This window comes from Nuphar pumila, chromosome 2 (assembly GCF_984573655.1).
Source record: "Nuphar pumila chromosome 2, dmNupPumi1.hap1.1, whole genome shotgun sequence".
Taxonomy (NCBI): domain Eukaryota; kingdom Viridiplantae; phylum Streptophyta; class Magnoliopsida; order Nymphaeales; family Nymphaeaceae; genus Nuphar; species Nuphar pumila.
The window spans coordinates 148979497-149003675 of NC_143250.1; the positions used below are offsets into that span (position 1 = coordinate 148979497).

General features: G+C 38.5%; 1 protein-coding gene across 1 annotated transcript in view; it reads right to left on the reverse strand.

Moving 5' to 3' along the window:
• Nucleotides 1–429: 429 nt before the first annotated feature.
• The window catches only part of LOC149847609 (PHD finger protein ALFIN-LIKE 3-like), a 29149-nt gene continuing 5399 nt past the window's right edge, over nucleotides 430–24179 (reverse strand). Inside the window, exons 4-5 of the mRNA XM_089997123.1 lie at nucleotides 1171–1306; nucleotides 430–1069 (exon numbers count right to left, since the gene is read on the reverse strand). Of these exons, the coding sequence (XP_089853249.1) occupies nucleotides 800–1069; nucleotides 1171–1306 (406 nt within the window). The 3' untranslated portion in view covers nucleotides 430–799. The remainder of the gene's footprint in view (nucleotides 1070–1170; nucleotides 1307–24179) is intronic.

Here is a 24179-nt window from a genome sequence, read left to right on the forward strand (position 1 = left end):
ACCCAAATTTTATGAACTCTAAGTTGGAATCCAACACTGGTAGAGCATTTCGTCTGAAATTGATGGCCTCATCATAGCAATGATTCAGAAGGATCATATGGTGGGATCTTCTTTTGTTCAAACAGGCGCAATTCATCTCCAAATTCCATTGGACACCTCGCAATGCACAAAGGAATGGCCTTTGGTCTCCTCTTAATTCTGACAAAGCACACAGCGATTTGCTAAAGATACACCAAGAGATTTTTATCTTACATGAAATTCAACATTAAGCATTCATCACTGCCTACCATCGTCAATGTCATTCACTTTTTGAAGGGCCAGATAAACCATATATATATATATATATATATATATATATATATATATATATATATATATATATATATATATATATATATATATATAGAGAGAGAGAGAGAGAGAGAGAGAGAGAGAGAGAGATTACCTTGTTTGAAATGAACGATACTTTACAATGTCTCCTACCTAATTTTGGTAATTGGTCAAGACTATCAGGCTGCACGTGAAATGACATGGAATCATGCGCCTGGAAGTAACTAAAAAATAGAATTTGTGAAAGGTCCATCCGGAGAAGCTTCAAAGCAAAATTTGGGCACCGGAAACGGAACACAAATAAAAAGAGAAAGAAATCATCACAAAGAACGCATCCTAGTTTTGCATAGTCAACAAAAACCAACAAATCTGAAGAATGTGAACTAAACAAGTCCCACACATCCCCATATCAGAAACCAGCTCATTTGTTAAAAAAGGGTTCTGAATGTGTTCAATCCTGCTCCGCCTTCTAGACTCTTGCCCGCTTGTTGCTGCATGCCGGGCACTTGTACTGCTTGATATGTTCAGCTCTTGCCGGGGTTATCTTAACACACTTTCCATGGAACCATCTTTCGCATATATCACAACAGATCCAGAACTCGTCAGATGCATAGTTTTCCCCACATGCCCCACAAAGCGCATCACCATGCTCATCTTCCTCTTCATCACCACTCTCCTCATCATCCTTTGGTCGAGGTAACTTTGTCAATTTTGTCTGGGATTCTGATGGCCGGGATTGCTGGGAAAAAGGACAAGAGGGGTATCAATGTTAGATCAACCCGTCAACAAAGCCAATAACCGGGAATTTTTATTTTTTCAGAGTCAGCAAAATGTGGTCACCATCTTAATGCTGGACTTGCTCTTGCTGCTGCTGTTGGGGGTGATGGTTGACTTCTCTCTGGCTAGCTTTTTAGAAACGCCTGTCACAACCTCAAATATCGTTGGGAGATCATTCAGCATGTTGAAGAGCCTCTTCCTGCAAATCCATATAAAGTCATGAAACAGATAGGACATCAAAATAAATTCTCGAACTCCATGATTCGGCACAAAGAGAGTGTGTAACAAGTGGAATGTAACTTGACACGTGGACCAGAAAAGTAATCAGAATTCCATGGAAGAACAAGTTTCAACTGTGTATGATCACAGAGCAAAATATGTAGTGACATGATTGTGCATAACTTTAGCTGGATTGGTAAGAAAAAGAGCAGTAATAAGATAGATCACACGGACACTTAACTTAGCACTAATAAGCTGCACAGGCATTTAGCATGTGTCCCATATTGTTACAACACAGGATACACCATGCCACTTCATGAAAACAGTCAAACATGTGCTGAACACGATCAACACTGTTAACTTTATCTGTTTCTTCTCATGGTCTTAATTGTTTATTTTTTATTTACTTGTGTGCATTTTTTAGATTCATTGTTCCATGTTTTAGAATTGTTCGGAAATTTGTGCATAAGATGATATTCATGTGCAAGAATCAAGCAACCAAAATGAAATTTTGGGTGACGCTCAAGTAAATGCAATTGAATACTCATTCATGATGTTCAGAACTGAGACACGTCCTGCAAAGACAGATTGTTCTGCATTGCATCTTTAATAATAGAAACCTGACATTTTCCACATCAGCATTAATCCATCAATATCTTAAAAATCTTGACATTTGAACAAAAAATAAACAGAAAGGTGACATAAAGCACCATTAAAATTGTATTCATGAGCTTCCAAGAAAACATAAAGGCAGGTCTGAAGATCTTTTTCACATACATCAAATCAACGTAATGCAAGCTTCCAAATTTCTTGGGGAGGGAATACCACTTCCAAGCTTCTTGGGAGGGAATACTATATATCAACAGAGAAGTCACCTTTGCTGGCACCCATATTATAGAATCCACAAACTTGCCTGTCCATTTTCTGCCCCTGTTATAGCCACCATAAGTACCTGATGCCTTCATCTACAACCTCCATGTCAAGGGAAGGCAATCCACCGGCTCCAAAATTTGTCCATGTACACTGCAATAAAGCCCGTAAAATGAAGGCCATAAGCTGATGTTGTACATTCACTTGTGGATTCCTCCAGAAATATAATGATCCCAGAATTACCAAATATTAACCACCATAACCATCTGTGAGTTCCTTCAGACTATGTAGCCAAGTACATTCCCCCATCTAGAGCATCATTTCCCATACAATGCTGAAACCTTCACTCAGTATGCTTCTAGTCGTACATACCACCACACATCTTTATTTTTCATCATAACCCAAAGGCCACCATTAATTTACATGCCTCGCCTACTTTGATGTGCCAGTTCTAATACCCAGGCCATGAATATGAGACCACCTAATCATCTCCTACCCTATGTCACCACGACACAGCATAAGAGGCCATGTACCGTGTCGACACGGCCCGACACGTCTATGGGTACCAGACGGCACAGGTACGTTGGCCTGTGGGTTGCATTGGGTCCAACTAAGACCCAACTCCAAACCCATAATCTCTCTTTTTTTTGCCTTAACCCTACCTCTTCCCACCCTCGGCAGCAACAGCAGCAGAAGAAGAAGATGAGAGAGAGAAGAAAAAGAGGAGGAACGAAGAGAGAGAGGTACCTTCTTCTTCTCTTACTCGCAGAGAGAGAGGCGGTGTGGGTGGGGGTTACGAAGAGAGAGGAGAGAGGCAGTGGGTGAGGGTTACAAAGAGAGAGAGAGAGGGGGGGAGGGGAGGGGTGGGGTGGGGGTTATGAAGAGAGGGAGATGGAGAGAAGAGGTGGGGTTGGGTTAATAAGAGAGAGAAAAGGGGGGGTTGGGTCTGGATCTAGACCCAAACTCTCTCTCTCTCTCTCTCTCTCTCTCTCTCTCTCTCTCTCTCTCTCTCTCTCTCTATATATATATATATATATATATATATATATATATATATATATATATATATAGAGAGAGAGAGAGAGAGAGAGAGAGAGAGTCACTAGAATATGAGAACTAGAAATATGGGCATTTCCAATATTTTTTTGCAAATCCAAACATGTAGCCTCCATAGATTTTGGGAAGAGTGGTGGATTTGGAAGCCACTTTCTGCAAGGAAAGTGGATCCTGTTTTTAATGCACACATATGGTGTTTGCAGAAAACAATTCCTACTTACAAAAATGTAAGACATGACTCCATATGGATTAACATTTGCTCACCTTTGTAAATAATAGCGCTTTCAATAGTCATTTCTCTATTGTTTCTCCCAAAGTTACCAGAAGCATCATATGGAGTGGGGAAGCGCGCTTCACCGAAGCACGTTTCAAAAACGCAAAATGTCGCGCTTCCAAAACGTGCTGGGAAGTGCAAAAAAATTTTGGGAAGCGCGCTTCCCATTTGGGGGCTTCCCCCCTTTTTTCATTTTTTTGTATTTTTATTTTTTTTTCTCTTTTTTCGCTTTCCCCTTGCTTCTGGTTCGCTTCCTAGGTCGGTTTCGAGACGATTCCTGGTTTGCTTCTAAGTCATCACACGCTTCCTGCTTCCCGCTTCCTCGACTGGCAACTCTGGTTTCTCCCTTCATCACATTGTACACTTTTAAGTCTACCCCAATAGAATGTATGAGAGGGGACCCCGATGGAAAGGGTGAGGGAGGAGATAGTGGAAAGGGCAAGAGGCTCTCAGTTAGCGTTTGATGTACAGGAACACAGTGGAGAAAATGACCGGATTAATAAAGAATGGAGTTTTCTACATGAAGTGATCCTCCACCAAAACTGCATAGAACACTTGATAGATAACTATAGATGAGAGCACGTGTGTGCATGAGAATGAATATACGCATATATATATATATATATATATATATATATATATATAGAGAGAGAGAGAGAGAGAGAGAGAGAGAGCTCCAAGAGAACCTACTCCCACATGCTAAATGGGTTAGCTAGCCTTCTGTCGTTTGTTTTTAAATTCTGACCATACAGATGTGATCTCTGTACTTGATTTTATAGGGATTAGCTCTTGGAGAGTTCAACTCCAACACATGGGTGGGGTTTTATAAAGTTTGAAAAATCAATGGTCCAATATCTTCGTAAATGTTCAAGGCTCTAAATATCACTTTTTCATCAAAAACACATAATCCAGGTGTCAATTCCTAGTCAAAGCACCAGAGAGAGAGCATCTAAAATAATTATATATTTAGAATATTACTTTTGATGGAACCAATCACAAAATTGCAGTGGTGGAAAACCACCATCCTTGTGCCATTGCTTTGCTTTTTAGCAATAAAATTAGTTACGTTCCTATAACATTCGCAGGTATTATGTCAACAATCATTTTCGTATCATCTAGTGCAGATTTTATTTAGGTAAAATAAATAACTTTACAACTAAGAATGCTCACTAAGGAATAGTTCATAGGGTTTCAATTAGTTGCTAATAGTCATAGAGAGGTATATTGGTCGTTGTCATTCATAAACATTGGCATTGAGGGATCATACACCTGTTTTACATGTTTGTATGCAATAATATATCTGCAGCGGACCAAATTTTGTACTCATCACAGAATCATGCAAATGCTTAAGCTTCAGACTCTCTGTTGAGACTACCAAAATGAACAAATACGAGGGAATCAAATGATTGCAAAAGAAGTATGCACACATTGATGAGAAAATATAAGGCCCAAGTTTAATGGCTTAAATATTTATAAAGGTAGTTACATGGTATGGTTCTGCTTATTGAGTAGTGTAAGAAACATTTCTTCCAAAGGACAAACTTGTTTTATCTGTTTTTCTCCCACTGAACAAATGTTTCTGCAATTGGTTGTCTTACCTATTTCTCAAACGAACTGCAATGTGCTTATTTAAATCACTAAACAGGCTGCCAACAAACCAAGGTCACATATTGCTATTCTTCATCATAGTTCATATTCCAGAGCACACACCTATATTATCTAGCTGGGGTCTTGCCAAATAAAAGATTTTTTCAATAAGAATCGAAGAGCTTATTTGAAATAGAGATGAAATTTCTGGTCAGATTAATCAAGCATGTCCATGTCATGTTTTTGTAATGAAGCACTAGTTCCAAGAACAATGCCACAAAGCGACTACAAAGAAGGCACAAACATATACAAGAAGCCACTAATGGGCAAAATACAATAAGCCACAAAGGGCTAATCACCAATCACACACAAATTACACAATGTAAGAAGAGAGAACTTAAAATATAAAAAATGATATATTGAAAATGCTTTGAAAAGCATTAAGAATGAGAGTGACTTTGACCCTTATTTATACAACTATGGGGACCAAGGGGAGCTCCCCAACGGTCATATTTATGACCATTGGGGAGGGTCCCAACGACTCTAAGGGGTGGATCCTTTACCTTTGATCAAATGAGAAAAAGAAAAAAGTAAAGAAAAAGCCAAAAAAGTCCCTAGTAGAGATGTCTATTTACATAAGAACAAAAAGACTAAATTACCCCTAGTGGGCATTACAAAAAACATAAGTATATATATATATATGATACCCATATATTTTAACACCCTCCCTTGAACTGACGGTGAGATCACCGAAAGTTTGCTTAGGAGAAAGGAGAACTGGGGGGATGACAAAGATTTGGTAAAAAAATCAAGTTGATACTCTGAAATGACATATGGCAGTTGAATGGTGCACCGCAAAAATTCATCCCGAACATAATGGCAGTTGAATGGTGCGCCGCAAAAATTCAACCTGAACATAATAGCAGTTCATCTTGATGTGCTTTGTTTGTTTTGGCAATGTAAATTACACTTTTGTTGTCACAATGCAACTTTGAAGGAATAGAGATGATGACTCCCACATCTTTTGTGGTCATCGTCCTGTACTCGGCTTCCATGGAAGACAATGACACCTTTTGTTGTTTCTTACGTCTCCAAGAAATTAATGGTTCTCCAAGAAAAATACAATAACCTGTGGTACAAATATGATCATTGGGGTTACCACCCCAATCAGAGTCAGTATAAGCAATTAAATTTGGAGATGAAGAAGATAATAATTTCTTTTTTTACTGCTTCTTTCAAATATCTGATAATTCGCATGATAACAACCATGTGAATAGTAGTAAGAGCATTTTGAAATTGACTTATACTATAAACGACATGAGCAATATCTGACCTAGTAATAAACAAATATGTTACTGATCCAATCAATTGACGATAAAGAGTGAGATCATCTAAAGGAGTTTCATCATTGACTCTCATCTTAGCATTGATTACTTTGAGAGTCTCCACCTTTTTTTTGTCAGTTAATCCAGACTTGACAATAATATCTGATGCAAACTTCATTTGAGAAAGAACATATCCTCTAGGAGCAACTTTAATTCTTAAAAAATACCTTAGAAATCAAAGGTTACACATATCAAAATTATTTTTATGAACATTTTTAATAGACTCAATGCTCCTTTTACCATTCTCATTGATGATCATATCATCAACATATAACAATAAAATAGTCATGTGGCCACCTGCATTTTTAACAAAAAGAGCAGTACCGATAATAACAAGTAAATCCACTATCAAGAAGAACTTTGCTAAAGCGATCATATCAAGCTTTTGAGTTTTTTTTAAGACCATAAAAGCTTTATTAAGTTTAAGGGTTTTCACTTTTTCTATCTCAAGACCCGGTAAGAGATCCATATAGACTTATTGACAAAGATCTCTATTTAAAAAGCATTTTTTGTATCCAATTGGTAGATAGGTCATTGTTTAATAGATGTTAAGGCTATTAAAGTTCTTACACTAGTCATCCTAACAATCGAAGCAAAAGTTTTTTCATAATCAATTTCATATTCTTGAGAATACCCCTTAGCAACTAACCTAACCTGGTATCTTTTGAGTAATCCATCACTTTTAGTTTTTACTTTATAAACCCATCTACAACCAATAGCCTTTTTTCCCAAAAGAAGAGTTATCATTTTTCCAAGTGTTCACTTTGTTGAGTGCTTCTAATTCTAGTTTCAATATAGACATATTCACAAAGATCTTCATTTAAAAAGCATTTTTGACATCCAATTGGTAGATAGGTTATTGTTTGATAGATGCTAAAGCTATTAAAGTTCTTACACTAGTCATCCTAGCAATCGGAGCAAAAGTTTTTTTATAATCAATTTCATATTCTTGAGAATAACCCTTAGCAACTAACCTAACCTTGTATCTTTTGAGTGATCCATCACTTTTAGTTTTTACTTTATAAACCCATCTACAGCCAATAGCCTTTTTTCCCAAAGGAAGAGTTACCATTTTTCAAGTGTTCGCTTTGTTGAGTGCTTCTAATTCTAGTTTCAATATAGACATATTCATAAATATCTTAATTTAAAAAGCATTTTTGACATCCAATTGGTAGATAGGTCATTGTTTGATAGATGCTAAGGCTATTAAAGTTATTACACTAATCATCCTAGCAACCGGAGCAAAAGTTTTTTCATAATCAATTTCATATTCTTGAGAATACCCCTTAGCAACTAACCTAACCTTGTATCTTTCGAGTGATCCATGACTTTTAGTTTTTACTTTATAAACTCATCTACCGCCAATAGCCTTTTTTTCCAATGGAAGAGTTACCATTTTTCAAGTGTTCGCTTTGTTGAGTGCTTCTAATTCTAGTTTCAATATAGACATTCACAAAGATCTTCATTTAAAAAGCATTTTTGACAGCCAATTGGTAGATAGGTCATTGTTTGATAGATGCTAAGGCTATTAAAGTTTTTACACTAGTCATCCTAGCAACCGGAGCAAAAGTTTTTTCATAATCAATTTCATATTCTTGAGAATATCCCTTAGCAACTAACCTAACCTTGTATCTTTATTTCGAGTGATCCATCACTTTTAGTTTTTACATTATAAACCCATCTACAGCCAATTGCCTTTTATCCCAAAGAGTTATCATTTTTCAAGTGTTCGCTTTGTTGAGTGCCTCTAATTTTAGTTTCATGGCATCTACCCAAAGTGAATTTTGCTTAGCTTCTTTAAAGTTTGAAGGCTCATGATGAGAATGGATCATATCCTTAGACAAACTCTATAATTTGGGGAGAAGGAATCATATGATACAAATTTTCTAGGAGGTCTAACACTTCTAGAGGATCGCCTAGGTAAGGGTTCCTCTACTTGGTCATCTAAAGAGAGATTTTGTAAATATATATCAAAAGCATTTTGATGCTCATTTCCCTCACATCGGGTATACACATGAATATCATTAAGATTCCCATAAGGAAAATCATCCCTTTGAGAAGAATTGTTATCACAAACAATTTCATCATCACAAATCATATTATTAGAAATTTTAGAATCATTTTTATGTCATCAAATAAAAAAGAATAATCAACATCTTCCTTGGGCTTTTGATGTTCAAATCCATTTTTGTCCTCAATAAAAGTCACATTTCTTGAAATATAAAGTTTGTTATTTTTAATATCATAATACCTATATTCCTTTTTTGTTGTCGCCATAGCAAATAAAAGCACATTCAAGAGCATTTGGTGAAAGTTTGTCTTGTCCTTCAAAAAGAACAAAACATTGGCAACCAAAAATTCTTAATCTTTTGAAATTCGAAGACATTTTGAACAATTTTTCAAAAAGAGAAACATTTTTTAAAGACAAAGATGGCATCCTATTTATAAGATATATTGCGGAAAAGCGGCTTCGGCCAAAAAATTCTTTGGAACATCCTTAAAAATGACAAGAGTTCTTGTGGTTTCAATAAGATGCTTGTGCATTCTTTTGGCAAGACAATTTTGTTGAGGAGTTTTGGGGCAAGATCTTTAATGAACAATGTCATTTTGTTTGAGATAATTTTGGAATTCATTTACATGTATTTTCCTCCGGAGTCGGGTCTAAAAATACCTATATTATTTTAAATTTGATTTTAAATAAGGATATGAAATTCTTTAAAAATAGAAAAAACATCAGATTTGAACTTAAGTAAACCCAAGTGTATCTAGTGAAATCATCAATAGAAACAACATAGTATGAAAATCCTCCCTTACATGCGACGGGTGCCGGTTCCCATACATCCGAATGCACAAGCCTAAAAGGTCTTTTAGAAATGAAGTTATTCGTTTTCATTACAAAATTTCTCTAAGGAAAGGGATACAACTTAGAGATACTAGGATGACCAAGCCTTTTGTGCCAAGTGATAACATCTTTAAATTGAACAGGAATGCAAAAAGATTTAGATAGTAATGACAAAAAATCCAATCAATATAGGTCTCCCCTCCTATGGTCTTGCCCAATCCGCTTTCCGGAACAAAGATCCTGGACATAGCAATTTGTAGATGAAAAAGACACAGTACAACCGAAATCGAATATTTGAAAAACCGAAAAAAGATTTAAATTGAGTTTTGAAATAATTTTAATTTTTGAAACTAAAAATTCTGTCTTTACTCGAGATTTTTTCAAGATTTCCTATTCCTTTAACATTTAAGGATGTTCCATTGGCCATAGAAACAAATGATTTAAAAGAGTTAATGTTTGATTTGGATAAAAAAGATGCATTTGGTGTCATATGGAAAGAAACACCCGAATCAAGAATCCAAGAAATTATACCGGGAGTTGATGAAACTACGACACCGAAAGTAGAAGATGTGGAAGAGTTGTTTCTTATAAATTGTTAAAAAGCTTCCGTAAGTTGAGCAATGGAGTCCTTCCAATCATCATCCCTTTTAAGTTCTTTATTTGCATTGCTTGGGTTAACTCGAACGGAAGCCACCTTTCTTTTAAGCTTATGACAATCAGGTTTAAGATGTCCCGGTTTATTACAATCTAAGTCACAGGGATTCGGCCAATCGGGTGCCGCACCCGCATCGACGCAACGTGACACGGGTACGCGTGCGGCACCAGGTGCAGTCAACTGGACCCTGGGTGCGGTTAACGCACCCAGGGTCATTTGTGTCCAATTTTTGGACAAAAAAAATGCCCGATGAAAAGGGTTGAGGGGAGGAGGATTAGGGCAAAAAAAAATTGCCCTAATCCTCCTGAGTTTGCTTCCTTCGCCGACGCTGACTCCTTTCGACCAGTTATCAAATACGTCTCTCTCTCACTCTCACGAGCTCTCTCACTCTCACTCACGAGCTCTTCCTCACTCTCACAGTCTCTCTTCTCTCACTCTCACTGTCTCTCTCTCTCTCACTCTCAGTCGCTCTCTTTCTCACTCAAATTTTCAATAATGTTATTTGGGGGTTTTCCTATGTGTTTTATTGGGCATGTGTGTGGATTTCTCAAGGGGGGTTTCGATCTCGATTTCGTCCCAGTTTGGTGTTTTGGATTTCTAAATATTGTGCGCTTTGCGCTTTGAAACCCGCCATCTGATTTCTAGGTTAATTTGTTGTTTTGAATACCGGTGTCTTTTTTAATACCTTTCGCTATTTTGTCTGTTTTCTGAATTTAAATTTCATCATTCTTTCTCGAAATTAAAACAGCTATTGCCTAATTTGCAGGGTTCTATTTTTTTTTAGTAGATGGATGATTTCGGAGGAGTTGGGATTCTAAATGTTAGTTGTTAGATGGGAGGAATTTATATAAAGTGTATGGTGATAGAGCGTATTGAAAATGGGTGCATTAACATATAGTAGGAAAAGAGTCCTCCAAGCTTCCTTGTTCTCATTTGGTGGAAAAAGGGAGAATGGGTTTCCCAACATCGTTCTGAGTTTGAGATTCAGGAGGATTTCATGCCCACGAAGAAACAGAAGATTACACCTACAAGACTTGTTTCAGAACCTATTTTTGCAGCTCAACTTTCACCACAACCACCATTTGCAACCAATACAGTTGTGTAGGATATACTTTTGGTATGTAATTATGCATTTTTTGTTTATTTTATTAGTATACTATATAATTTACTTCTTTTCTGCTTTACTTATTTGATTGTTCTTAGAATTGTGGTGTTGGTTTTTATGATGTAGAATAGAATTGTGGATTGTTAATTTGATTTATTGCATGCATGATGATGAATTGATTTGATGATATTGTGATAATTATTTTTTATTTCATTAGTGTTAATGTTGTTAACTGTTAAAACTTAAAAAGTATATATATATATATATATATATATATATATATATTTTGGCACACCCCCGCCCGCACCCATGTAACATAGATTACAATGATGACACACAATTTTTCTACATCCACCATTGTTGTTATAGTTATTTTTTTTAACAATGAGGTTTAAATGTCCTCATGTTATTGTCCGGTTTAGATACTGCATGCACTTCAACAACATCCTTTCTTAGAGCCAAACGAGTTTCTTCTTGGCATAGATCGACATGAATTTCACTAAGAGGAGTTGATGCCCTATGAAGTAGGGATCATCTTACTCGCTCAAATTTGAGTTGAAGACCATGAATGAATTGAAAAATCTGTCTCTCTCTCAATTGGCTCTTACCTCATGGCAATAGCACTTCCTTTTCAATGAGGTTCAAGGAGAGCAAGTTCATCCCATAGAGGCGATAAAGTACTATAATAGTCTCTAATACTCATATCCTCTTTCTTGGTTCCTTTTACTTTTTTTTGCAAAAAAAAATGCCTAGCAAGGCCTCATTGAGTATACATACCTTTCATGAAGAACTATACTTATTTTGATATCCACATTATTCATGAACCATGCCAATAGTTTAGCATGCTCACTTTCTCAATCTTCAACTTTGAATTGGTATTCCTGAATGACCTTTGCTTTTCATCATTCAGGACTTTTTCTTCATCTTCTTCCTTCTTGGTGAGCTTTAATTGAGGTTCTGAAACCGTGTCACGTACGTATCCCCAAAGTTTCTTGCCTTTGAAGTTGTTTCCCATAGCATCCGCCCACATTCTATAATTTGTCCCATTCAATTTGAATGAAAGTCAATCGTTGCAACTTTATCGGCCATTATGGAAGAAAGGAAGAAGAGAAGAAAAGAACAAGTGTGCAAAACTCAAGTACACTTAAAAACAATACAAAAGTGAGTCCCAAGAGTGTTCAAACACCTAGGGGCTCTTGTACCATATAATGAAACACTAGTGTCAAGAACAATGTCACAAAGTGAGTACAAAGTGTTAAAAATGTAATATATACATATATATATATATATATTTGTTATTTTACTTTTATCTTTTGTTATTTTTATTTTATCTTTATAGGTATTTTTCGTATCTAGATACACTATTCAGTCAAGTTCCTAGTTGGAACTTGACTGCAGTATAGCCGTTGGACTAGAGTCCAACGTCAAATGAGCTCTCCTCTCTTGCTTCTCTTAGTATAAATAGGGGTGAACCCCTTCGATGTAATTCAACTTCTTCAAATGCTTCTTAAGCATTTTTTGTATGAATAAAATATTATTTTTTTCAAGTGTTCTTCCATTTATACCCTTTCATGGGTTATGCTTGTAGTGTCTCCAATAGACATTTGTTGTGAGTTTCTTCGTGCATTTGTGGAAGACCACCATTTCATTACATGGTATCAAAGGCGTGAATCTTTTTGATCGTGGAAGATTCCCACAGTGTTTTTTGTGCCTTCTTTGCAAAAGTAACTCGTTCTTTTGTTCGTGATTCAAGTAATCCTTTTTAAAGAAGGAAAGCAATTGGCAAAAAGTTTGGCTATAAAATTTGTTTTTACATTTACTTTTTCTCCTCTTTTCTCTCTTTTTTGGTTATCTACTCTTCTCCTATCTCTCTTTCATTTTTCTCTTTCCCTTGTAAAAGATGGATGATAATGATAAGATCACCATCATGCCCATGAAATTAAATGACACAAATTATGTAATGTGGGCTTCAATCATGAAGCACGACATTTTGGAAAAAGGGTTGTGGGTCATAGTGGATGGTTTCGATTCGGAACCTAAACTAATTCTCACAAAGGTCAAGAATGATAAAGAGTACCTCTATCGGAAGGAGAAAAGAATAAAGTTATAGCAACATATGAGAAAAAGTGGAAGGAATGGAGGATAGGGCACGCCAAAATTATGTCATGGCTAATCAATAGCGTTGACATAAAGAAATGTTTTAACCTCACTAAATTTGAGCATGCTAATAAAGCTTGGGAATATCTTAAAAACATGTATTCTCTTCAAGATATTGCACATGTGTGCAATTTCCAAGACAAAGTTCGAACAATTACTCAAAAGGATAAAACCATTAGAGAATATTACAATGAGTTGTCCGAACTTTGGGAAGAATTGGCTCTTTTAGAACCAAAATAGAATTGTCCCGAAGACATTGAGCTCCATCAAAAACAACTTGATATGGAACATTTCTATCAATTCATAAACGGTTAAGACCGGAATTTGAGTCGACTAACTCGGCTCTTCTTTATCGAGGAAAAGTTCTCTCTGTTGTTGATACTATAGAGGAATTGACTATGGAAGAGAACAGACTTAGAAAAAATACTCCAAAATCAGAAGATGATTCCGTTCTAGCTGTGTCTAGACCAGGAAACCATGTACGCTGGCTCTTATAGGCCACCTCATTTCAATAGACAAAATGGTGACTTTGACAAAAGAAAAGTCATCTGCCACCATTGTCGTGAACCAGGGCACTATAGGTCCCAGTGTCCTAAGCTAAGAGAGCTAAGAGGAAAAGAAGAAAAGAAAGTTGCGTCTGTTGAATCGGAATCCAAAGATCAAGATGCATCGGTTTCTATGGCTCAATTAATGGAGATTTTTTAACCTCTTCTCAAAGGAGCTTCCTCTTTTGAAGCCTCAACTGAAACAGTTGTTTCTTCCTTCTCCGATCCAGGTAACCTTCCTTGGCTCCTTGACTCTGGTGCTTCCCTTAATATGACTCCAAATATCAATAGTTTATCTGAATGTTCCAAAACTAAGTCAAGTATGTCAAAAGGTTTTACAAGAACCTCTCTTGAAATAGAAGGAATAGGAAATTTTGAAAATTTTCATAAAACAAGGCAATTTTTAATTCCAAAAGTTAAATATATTCCTAAACTAAATCTAAATCTTCTATCTGTTTCTCAAATGTCTGATTATGGATGTAATGTTTCATTCTCTTCTCAGGGTTGTTGGGTACAAGATCACCAGTCAGGAAAGCTGATTGGGAAAGGCCATAGAGAATAAGGACTCTATTACATGAATTTTTTGAAATTTCCTAAGAATAATTTCTATTATAATATTCAGAAAATAGAGTTGGTTTTATGGCACAATAGACTTGGTCATCCACATATAACCAAAATCCAATATTTTTCAAGTTTAGGAAAATTTTGTAATTTTGAGCATAATTTTACTTGTAAAGATTGTATTATTGGCAAAATGAAAAGATTATCATTTCATGATAGAACCTTCGTTTCTTCCAGACCACTTGAATTAATACATTCGGATGTTTGGGGTCCTGCACCAATTGTTTTCAAAGGTAGATTTGCATATTATGTTATTTTTGTTAACGATTTTTCTAGACATACTTGGATTTATTTTCTTAAACATAAATATGTGGTTTTTTCATATTTTTTAATATTTCATAACATGGTTAAAAACAAGTTTCAAAATGATATTTCCATTTTTCGCACGGATTTAGGAGGAGAACTTATGTCCAAAGAATTCAAAGATTATCTTAATTTGCATGGCATTATACATGAAAGGTCTTGTCCATATACACCACAACAAAATGGACTGGCTGAACATAAGCATTGACATATCATGGAAACAACTAGGACATTATTGATAGCACACCAAGTTCCAAAAGAATTTTGAGCAGAAGGTGTCTTAACCAGAGTTACCAGTCGAGGAAGCGATACGGGAAGCGGGAGCGGGAAGCGAGGCACTTTCAAAAATTTAGGAAGCGGGGAAGCGTGGGACCACTTAGAAGAAAATTCCGAACCGTCTCGGAAACGACCTAGGAAGCGAACCGGAAGCGAGGGGAAGCGAAAAAAAAATGAAAAAAATGGGGAAGCGAGGGGGAAGCGTGGGGGAAGCGCGCTTCCCATTTATGGGAAGCGCGTTTCCCATAAAAGGGGGACGTGCTTCCCATAAAAGGGAAGCGCGCTTCCCAAAAAAGGGGGACGCTTCCCCTCACGCTTCGGAAGCACGACGTTTCGCGCTTCCGAAGCGCGCTTCGGGGAAGCGCGCTTCCCCTTTTGCCTAGGCGCTTCCGGTAACTCTGGTCTTAACTGCTACATATCTTATTAATCGAATGTCATCTTTCTCTTTGAAAAAATATAACTCCAATTGAAAAACTTGTAAATCCTACTCCAGATTGAGAGTGTTTGAATGCAAGTGCTTTGTTTTTACTGACAAGAATGGCAAACTCTCTCATCGTGTGATTCCATGTGCCTTTTTAGGATATGCCGATAATAAAAAAGTTATCGATGTTTTGATCTTCAAAATGAAAAATTGTAAGTATCAAGAAATGTCTCTTTCCTAGAAAAAGAGAGCTTCTTTGATTTTGAAAAACCTAAGGAAGTTACTGAATACGCTTTTCTAATAGATTTAACATCAAAAGATAATGAATATGATCTTGAATGTGACTTTGACAATGATCAAACTACTATTGATCTGGAATACAATGATGACAATGAAGAGTTAATCCATAGAGATGTTAGTTTACAATATTCAAGGCGAAGACAATCAAGCCTTCCATGTGCACTTTATTCTGATATACCAACCAAAAGGTCAGAGTGTCAAGGCCTCCTGAAAAGATTGTATCGTACGAATCTTTTTCACCTACGTATAGGGCAGTTATTGCACTAATACATTCATATATTGAACCATCTTCATACTCTCAAGCCAAAAATCATGTAAAATGGGTAAAAGCCATGAAAATTGAGTTAAATGCTCTTGAAAAAGCCTCCACTTGGACTATTCACGATATTCCTCTAGGTAATAAACCTATAGGCTGTCGTTGGGTTTACAAAGTCAAAACCAAGAGCGATGAAACTCTTGAAAGGTATAAAGCCCGATTAGTGGCCAAAGGCTATGCCCAAGAATATGGCATCGATTATGAAGAAACTTTTGCACCAGTTGCTCGTATGACCACTGACAAAACCCTAATTTCCTTGGCTTCCATTAGAAAATGGCTCATATTTCAGATGGATGTCAAAAATGCATTTCTCAATGGAAACCTAGTTGAAGAAGTATACATGAAAGCCCCGCCTGGTATTAGTATCCCTAATGGTAAAGCTCTTCGCTTAGAAAAGGCTTTTTATGGTTTTAAACAAGCACCAAAAGTTTGGTAAGATAGGTTTAGTCATGTTATGCTTGACATTGGTTTTCAATCATGTTTGACTGACACTGCTTTGTTTGTTAAAAATTCTGATGCATGAATTATAATGATTCTCCTCTATATGGATGACATAATCATCACCGGAAGCGATAAACAGGGAGTTGAAAACATCAAAAATCTTCTTAAAACTCATTTTGAAATGACTGATTTAGGTCTATTAAGATATTTTTTAGGAATTGAAATTGCTTATTCCTCTCGTGGGTATTTAATGTCTCAATCTAAATTTATTTTTTATATTGTTTTCAGGTCTGGAATTACAGATGATAAGAAAGTAGACACTCTAGAAGTTGTCAATGTTAAAATGAGAATTGATGATGGAAAACCTCTTGATGATGTCACTTCTTACAAACAACTTATCGAAGCACATTCTTACCTTTTCATTGTCAGACCAGACATTTGCACACGTTGTACACACAGCCAGCCAGTTCCAACATGCTCCCACCTTTGTTCATATGGGAGTTATTTTGCGTATTATTAGATACATCAAGTTCACTCTTTCACGAGGACTTTTCTTATCTGCAACCTCCTCACTAGATTTAATTTCATATATTGATGCTGATTGGGGAGGCGATCCTAATAACAGACACTCAACCACTGGTTTTTGTGTTTTCTTAGGTGAATCTTTAATATCGTGCAAATGCAAAAAGCAGCAAAAGATCTCTTTTTCATCCACTGAAGCTGAATACCGAGTCATGACAACCACGACTATAGAAGTAGTTTGGCTCAGACGTCTGCTTGTTGACATGAGAGTTGAAGCTACACAAGCTTCACGTATGTGCTGTGACAACAAGTGTGCGATCTACATTACAAGCAACCAAACATTTCATGAGCGCACCAAACATATTGAAATGAACTGTCACTACGTCAGAGAGGAGTATCTAGATAGAACCATTGATCTGCCATATGTTACATCAGAGTATCAATTAGCAGACTTTTTCACCAAACCTCTCCCGGCTCCCAGATTTTACTTCCTCTTAAGCAAACTTTTGATCATTATATTGTAAGTTTGAGGAGAGTGTTAAAATGTAATATATATATATATATATATTGTTATTTTATTTTTATCTTTTGTTATTTTTATTTTATCTTTATAGGTATGTTTTGTATCTAGTTCATAAGGAACTAGATATATTCTTCAGTCAAGTTCCTAGTTGGAACTTGACTACAGTATAGTTGTTGGACTCTAGTCCAACGGCTATAATAAGAGTCGTTGGACTAGAGTCCAACGTCTCTTTTGAGGAGAGCTCACCTCTTGCTTCTCTTAGTATAAATAGGGGTGAACCCCCTCAATGTAATTCAACTTCTTCAAATGCTTCTTAAGCATTTTTGTGTATGAATAAAATATTATTTTTTTCAAGTGTTCTTCTATTTATACCCTTTCATGGTTATGATTGTAGTGTCATCAATAGACATTTGCTATGAGTTTCTTCGTGCATTTGTGGAAGACCACCATTTCATTACACAAAGAAGGCACAAACATAAACAAGAAGTCACTAATGGGCAAAATACAATAAGCCACAAAGGGATAATCACCGGACACACACATTGTAAGAAGAGAGAGAACTTAAAATATAAAAAAATGATATATTGAAAATGCTTTAAAAAACATCAAGAATGGGGGGGGGGGGTGACCCCTATTTATACAACTATGGGGACCAAGGGGAGCCCCCATAGAGTTGTTGGGGAGGGTCCCAGGGTGGACCCTTTTACCCTTGATCAAATGAGAAAAGGAAAAAAGAAAGAATAAAGGAAAAGCCAAAAAAGTCCCTATTGAACATGTCTATTTGCATAGGAACAAAAAAACTAAATTACCCCTAGTGGGCATTACAAAAGACATAAGTAAATATATATATATATATATATATATATATTACAAAAACATAATATATATATATATATATAAACACACACACACACACACATATATATATATATGATACTCATATATTAAAAGTTTTGAACCCATGTTGGTGTCTCCGTGACATTATCTAATATAAACATCATGACTTAAGATAAGCAGTTGTTTATATGTAATCATTTATTTAGAAAAATCATAAACTTAAGCCTTTCAATTAGGACATGAAAGTGAAAAGTAAGAGCTTTCCCTCATCTTTTTTTAATGAACTTATAAATTGAAAGTGTGTACATTTCATGACCAGAATCACTATATTTGTTGAATAATGCTATTGTTCCCTTGCGACTTACATTGTAAAGTTGTGCTTAGAGTCTGTTTTGCTTTTGTTGAGTCTGATGTAAATTGCACGTTTCAGGTGAATCAATACCCCGAAGGGGTAGCCCGTATGCTCGAACTGTAATAGCCCTCGGGCAAAATTGTGAATGAATTAAATGCGTTGAGCTTTCTTTTGTTCACCCTCATTATGATTGCTTCTTGTGATTGCAATTCTTCTCCCTCTATTCTGATTGCTTCTTGTGATTGCAATTTTTCTTCATCTATTCTCTTTTGCACTCTGATTACAAGCTTCTGCGACTGGCAAGCGAGCTGACAAGTAGGCTTGCGGCGGTAAGGAAGGACTCTCACGCCGCGTTGGCCCATTAAAGGAAATAGGCACGTGACAAGTAGTATCAGAACCCGTTCTCGTGCTGGGAAAGGGACTCCGGAGTCTGTGTCGACAGACACGCCGACAGACTGCGATTTGTGAGCAAGACATCTTGACGCCTTATCAAAATCTATGCAACACCAAAGGCAAGGCAGTTGCCGAAGCTGAGGAGATGGGTTCACCTCAGGGCCAAGAAGAGATGACTGCAACTGTCAACAAGTTGATGGAAGATGTGACTTCGCACAAGAAAGCGATTTCACGGGCAGTTGAATCATTCGATGGACTGAATGATATGGTGGCGAGCCTACAAGAGCAGGTGAACTTACAGATGGGGCAGATTACTTCGTTGACGACAACAGTGACTGACTTGCAGACTGAAGTAGGGGAGCTTCAGTTGAAAAACCGCACATTGCAGCGGTCAGTGACCCTAAATGGCAAAAATGGTGAGAGGTCATTAAGGATTAATATGCCAAGACCCACAAAGTTCAATGGTTCTCGAGACAGCAAGGCCATTGAGAACTTTTTGTTCCAAGTAGAAGACTACTTGGATATTCAAAATATGATGCTTGAAGATCTCTGGATTAAGGCTGCAGTAGCGTTATTGGATGGAGATGCTATCACTTGGTGGAGGCAGAAGCGCAGCGACATGGAAAGAGGTCAATGTGTGATAGACACCTTTGACGACTTTAAAATAGAGTTGTGCAACTACTTTATGCCGATGAATGCACAGACGCAGGCGTATCGGATGGTTCGTGAGCTTAAACATACTGGTTTGTTACAAGACTATGTCAGAACGTTCCAGAAGCTTATGTTGGAGTTGCATAACATGCCAGAAGAGGATAAGCTCAACTGGTTCATTGTGGGACTTCAGCTATGGGCACAGTCTGAAGTGGAAAGGAGCAACTCCCGTATTTTGGAAGATACATATGTGACGGCCGAGCGCAACGCAAGAAGAATGCAGTGATACTGAATGCAGTGACACTGAGACCATGCAACCGCAGATGAGAGTCATGCAGTCGATCAACGCAGCTAGAAGTTGCGCAGTTGAGAACAGGTAGGTTAGCAAAGAACTGATGTATCTCGAAGTCATTACGAATGGAAAGTCTACTTCAACTATGGTAGACTCCGGGGCCACACACAACTTTATCTCGCGGGAAGAGGCAGAGCGGTTGGGCTTGAAGCTCATGCCAAAGCAGAGGACCATTAAAACGGTAAACTCTGAGGCCAAGCTCATCCTTGGTGAAGCAAGAGATGTGGCTATCCAAGTGGGGAGTTGGGCCGGCAAAGCCAACTTCTCCGTAGTGCCCCTGGACGATTTCAAGATGATTCTGGGTATGGAATTTCTGCGAAGCCAGAATATTATGATGCTGCCAAAGTTTAACATGTTGACAATTATGGGGCCAAAACCTGTCTCACATAGTTCAGTGCCTTACGCAGAAAGGCAAGTCATCAGTGTTATCGGTGATGCAGTTGAAAAATGGTGTCAAGCATGGGGAGCAGACATTCTTAGTTGTTGTGCGTACAGAAGAAGGGAAGGTAGAAGCACCAGTGTCGCCGACCCTAGCCCCACTGTTGGAGGAGTTTCGGGGGGTGATGCTTCCGGAATTGACAAAGTGTCTTCCACCAAGATGTGAGGTCGGCCATAAGATTGAGTTGACCCCGGAAGCAAAGTCTCCCGCAATGGTTCTATACCGTATGGGGTCAGCTGAGTTGAAGGAGTTGCGCAGGCAGTTAGACGAGATGTTAAACGCAGGCATCATTCGTCCATCGCAAGCCCCATTTGACGCCCTGGTTCTTTTTCAGATAAAACATGACGGCTTCAAACGATTGTGTGGATTATTGTGCTTTGAACAAGGTCACAGTGAATAACAAGTACCCATTGTCATTGATAGCAGACTTGTTCGATCAGTTAGGCAATGCCTGTATCTTTTCCAAGTTAGATCTGCGATCGGGTTACTAGCAGGTGAAGATTGCTGAATGTGATGAACCGAAGACAACTTGTGTCACTCGCTATGGTGCTTACAAATTCTTAGTAATATCATTCGGGTTGACAAATGCTCCAGCCACGTTTATGACTTTAATGAACCAGATCTACCCTTACTTAGACAAGTTCGTGGTAATCTACCTGGATGATATCGTGATCTATAGCAACAACATAAAGGAACATGTCGAGCACTTGCGAACAGTGTTTCAGGTGCTGAAGGAGAATGACCTCTGTGTCAAACGAGAGAAGTGTCTCTTCGGGCAGGAGAAGATCAGCTTCCTTGGCCACGTTATGGGGCGTGGTGTGCTACGTATGGATGAACAGAAGATAAGGGTCATCCAGAAATTGGTTCCACCAAACAAAGTGTCAGAATTGTGGTCATTCTTTGGTTTGGCAAATTATTATCGACGTTTCATCGAAGGTTATTCCCACATTGTTGCGCCCCTCATAGATTTGTTAAAGAAGAATCGGGTATGGCTCTAAACAAGAGCGTGCCAAGATGCCTTTGATGGCTTGAAGAAAGCTTTAGTGAGGGAGTCAGTGTTGCAACTGTCTGATCACTCAAAACCCTTTGAGGTCCACACAGACGCCTCAGACTTTGCCATTGGCGGAGTTATTATGCAGGAGGGTCATCCAATTACATATGAGAGTCGGAAGCTGAAAGATGCAGAGAGGCGTTACACGGTGCATGAACGTGGGATGATCGTCATCGTGTATTGCCTCAGGACCTGGCGGCACTACCTTCTGGGTGTCAAGTTCGTCGTCAAGACGGACAATATGGTCATGAGCTACTATAAGACACAGAAGAAGTTGGCGCCTAAACAAGCTCAGTGGCAGATGTTTTTGGCTGAGTTCGACTTTGCCTTAGAGTACAAGGTTGGAAAGACCAATGTTGTTGCGGATGCCCTGAGCCGCAGGGCTAAACTGGCAGTTGCACACGTGGAGCCTTCTGAAGTGCATTTGGAGGGCACATTATTGAGCCGCATACGCGAAGGGACACAGGAAGATCCGACAGCACAACATCTTGTTTCTCTGGCGCAAGCAAGGAAGACTCGACGATTTTGGCTACAGGATGGCCTTCTCGTGACAAAAGGGATATGCATCTTCGTGCCGCGGTGGGGAAGCCTCCACCGAGAACTGCTTAAGAAGTGCCATGATACACTATGGGCTGGTCATCCTAGTCAGGAGCGGACCTTAGCACTACTTGTGCGCGGCTACTATTGGTCGTAGATGAGAGACGACGTTGAGGGGTACGTGCGGGCATGCCTCATCACCAGCAAGATAAGGAGACAAACCAGAAGGTTGTCGGTCTCCTTGAGCCTCTGTCAATTCTAGAACGTCCTTGGGATAGCAGCTCCATGGACTTCATTGTTAGTCTGCCAAAGGTAGAGGGTCTCAGTTCTATTTTGGTTGTGGTGGATCATTTCTCAAAGTATGTCACCTTCATCCCAGCTTCTAAGGAGTGTCCTACAGAGAAGACTGCAGAGTTGTTCGTAAAGCATATGGTGAAGCACTGGGGCATACCAAAGAGCATTGTGAGTAATCGCGATGCTCATTTCATGGGCAAGTTCTGGCATGAAGTATTTCGGCTACTTGGCTCTAATTTGATGTTTTCAATAAGCTTTCATCCGCAGACGGATGGGCAGACAGAGCGCATCAACGGGATACTTGAGCAGTACCTTAGGCACTTTGTTAGTGCCAATCAGAAAAATTGGGTGAACCGCCTTGACGTGACACAGTTTTGTTACAATCTGCAGAAGAGCGAGTCTTCAGGCCACAACCCGTTTGAGATAGCCACGGGGCAACAGCCACTAACCCCACACACTCTTGCCGCACAAGAAAAGGGAAGGTCATCCTTCGCCTATCAGTTTGTTCGCGACTGGCACGAGCAGAATGAGTTGGCAAAGGCATTCTTACACAAGGCAGCAAAGAGAATGAAGAAGTGGGCGGACAAGCATCGTCGGCCCGCTGGGTTCCAAGTTGGGGACCAAGTGTTGGTGAAGTTATATCCTGGACGCACAGGCATCTTCCGCGGACGGCACCGCGAACTGCTCAGAAAGTATGAAGGACCCTTCACCATCACAAAGAAGGTGGGCAAGATGGCGTATAAGCTGGAGTTGCCCCGAGACTTCAAGGTGCACCCAGTGTTCCACATGTGCAACCTGAAGCAGTTTCATCCAGACGATGGAGATCGAGAACGCGACGTGCCACAATGAGCTTCCATCATGCAGAGGGCCCCGGCAGCACAACGGGCCGAGAAGCGCCTCAGTAAGATCCTTCGTCACAAGGTCAACTACTTAGGGGAAGCAAAGAAATATCTAGTGCAGTAGGAGGAAATAGTGAAACCAACGTGAGAGCCTACATTCCGAATGAACAGCCGCTACCCGACTGAAGTCAGAGCTTACCATGAAACAGATGGCGCCGAGGACGGCGCATGATTTGAAGGGGGGAGCATGTTCCTTTGCGACTTACATTGTAAAGTTGTGCTTAGAGTTTGTTTTGCTTTTATTGAGTCTGATGTAAGTTGCCCGATTCAGGTGAATCAATGCCCCGAAGGGGCAGCCCGTATGCTTGAACTGTAATAGTCCTTAGGCAAAATTGTGAATGAATTAAATGTGTTGAGCTTTCTTTTGTTCGCCCTCGTTATGATTGCTTCTTGTGATTGTAATTCTTCTTCATTTATTCTCTCTTGCTCTCATGCACTCTGATTACAAGCTTCCGCGACTGGCAAGCGAGCTGACAAGTAGGCTTGCGGCGGTAAGGAAGGTTCGTCGCGCCGCGATGGCCCATTGAAGGAAATAGGTCTGTGACAGCTACTGTAATTTGAAAATTCAAATCTTAGGTGCATGAATCTCATATATTCAATTAAGAATCTCTTCCTTTAAAAGTAGTTCTATTCAAGGTTTTAAAACCCGTGACTCGGAACTTGACTCGTTCTTTATTGACTCGTGACTCGGCGGGTCAACTCGGTGACTCGGACCGGGTTTTGTTAACTTTTGATTTTAAAAGAAAAACAATATATAATTTGTCTGAAACCATGTTTTTGAGTAAACATAGTCTCCAAATGTCTGTAAGAATATAAAAACAACTGCAAAGAGCTATAGAGGTTTGCTTG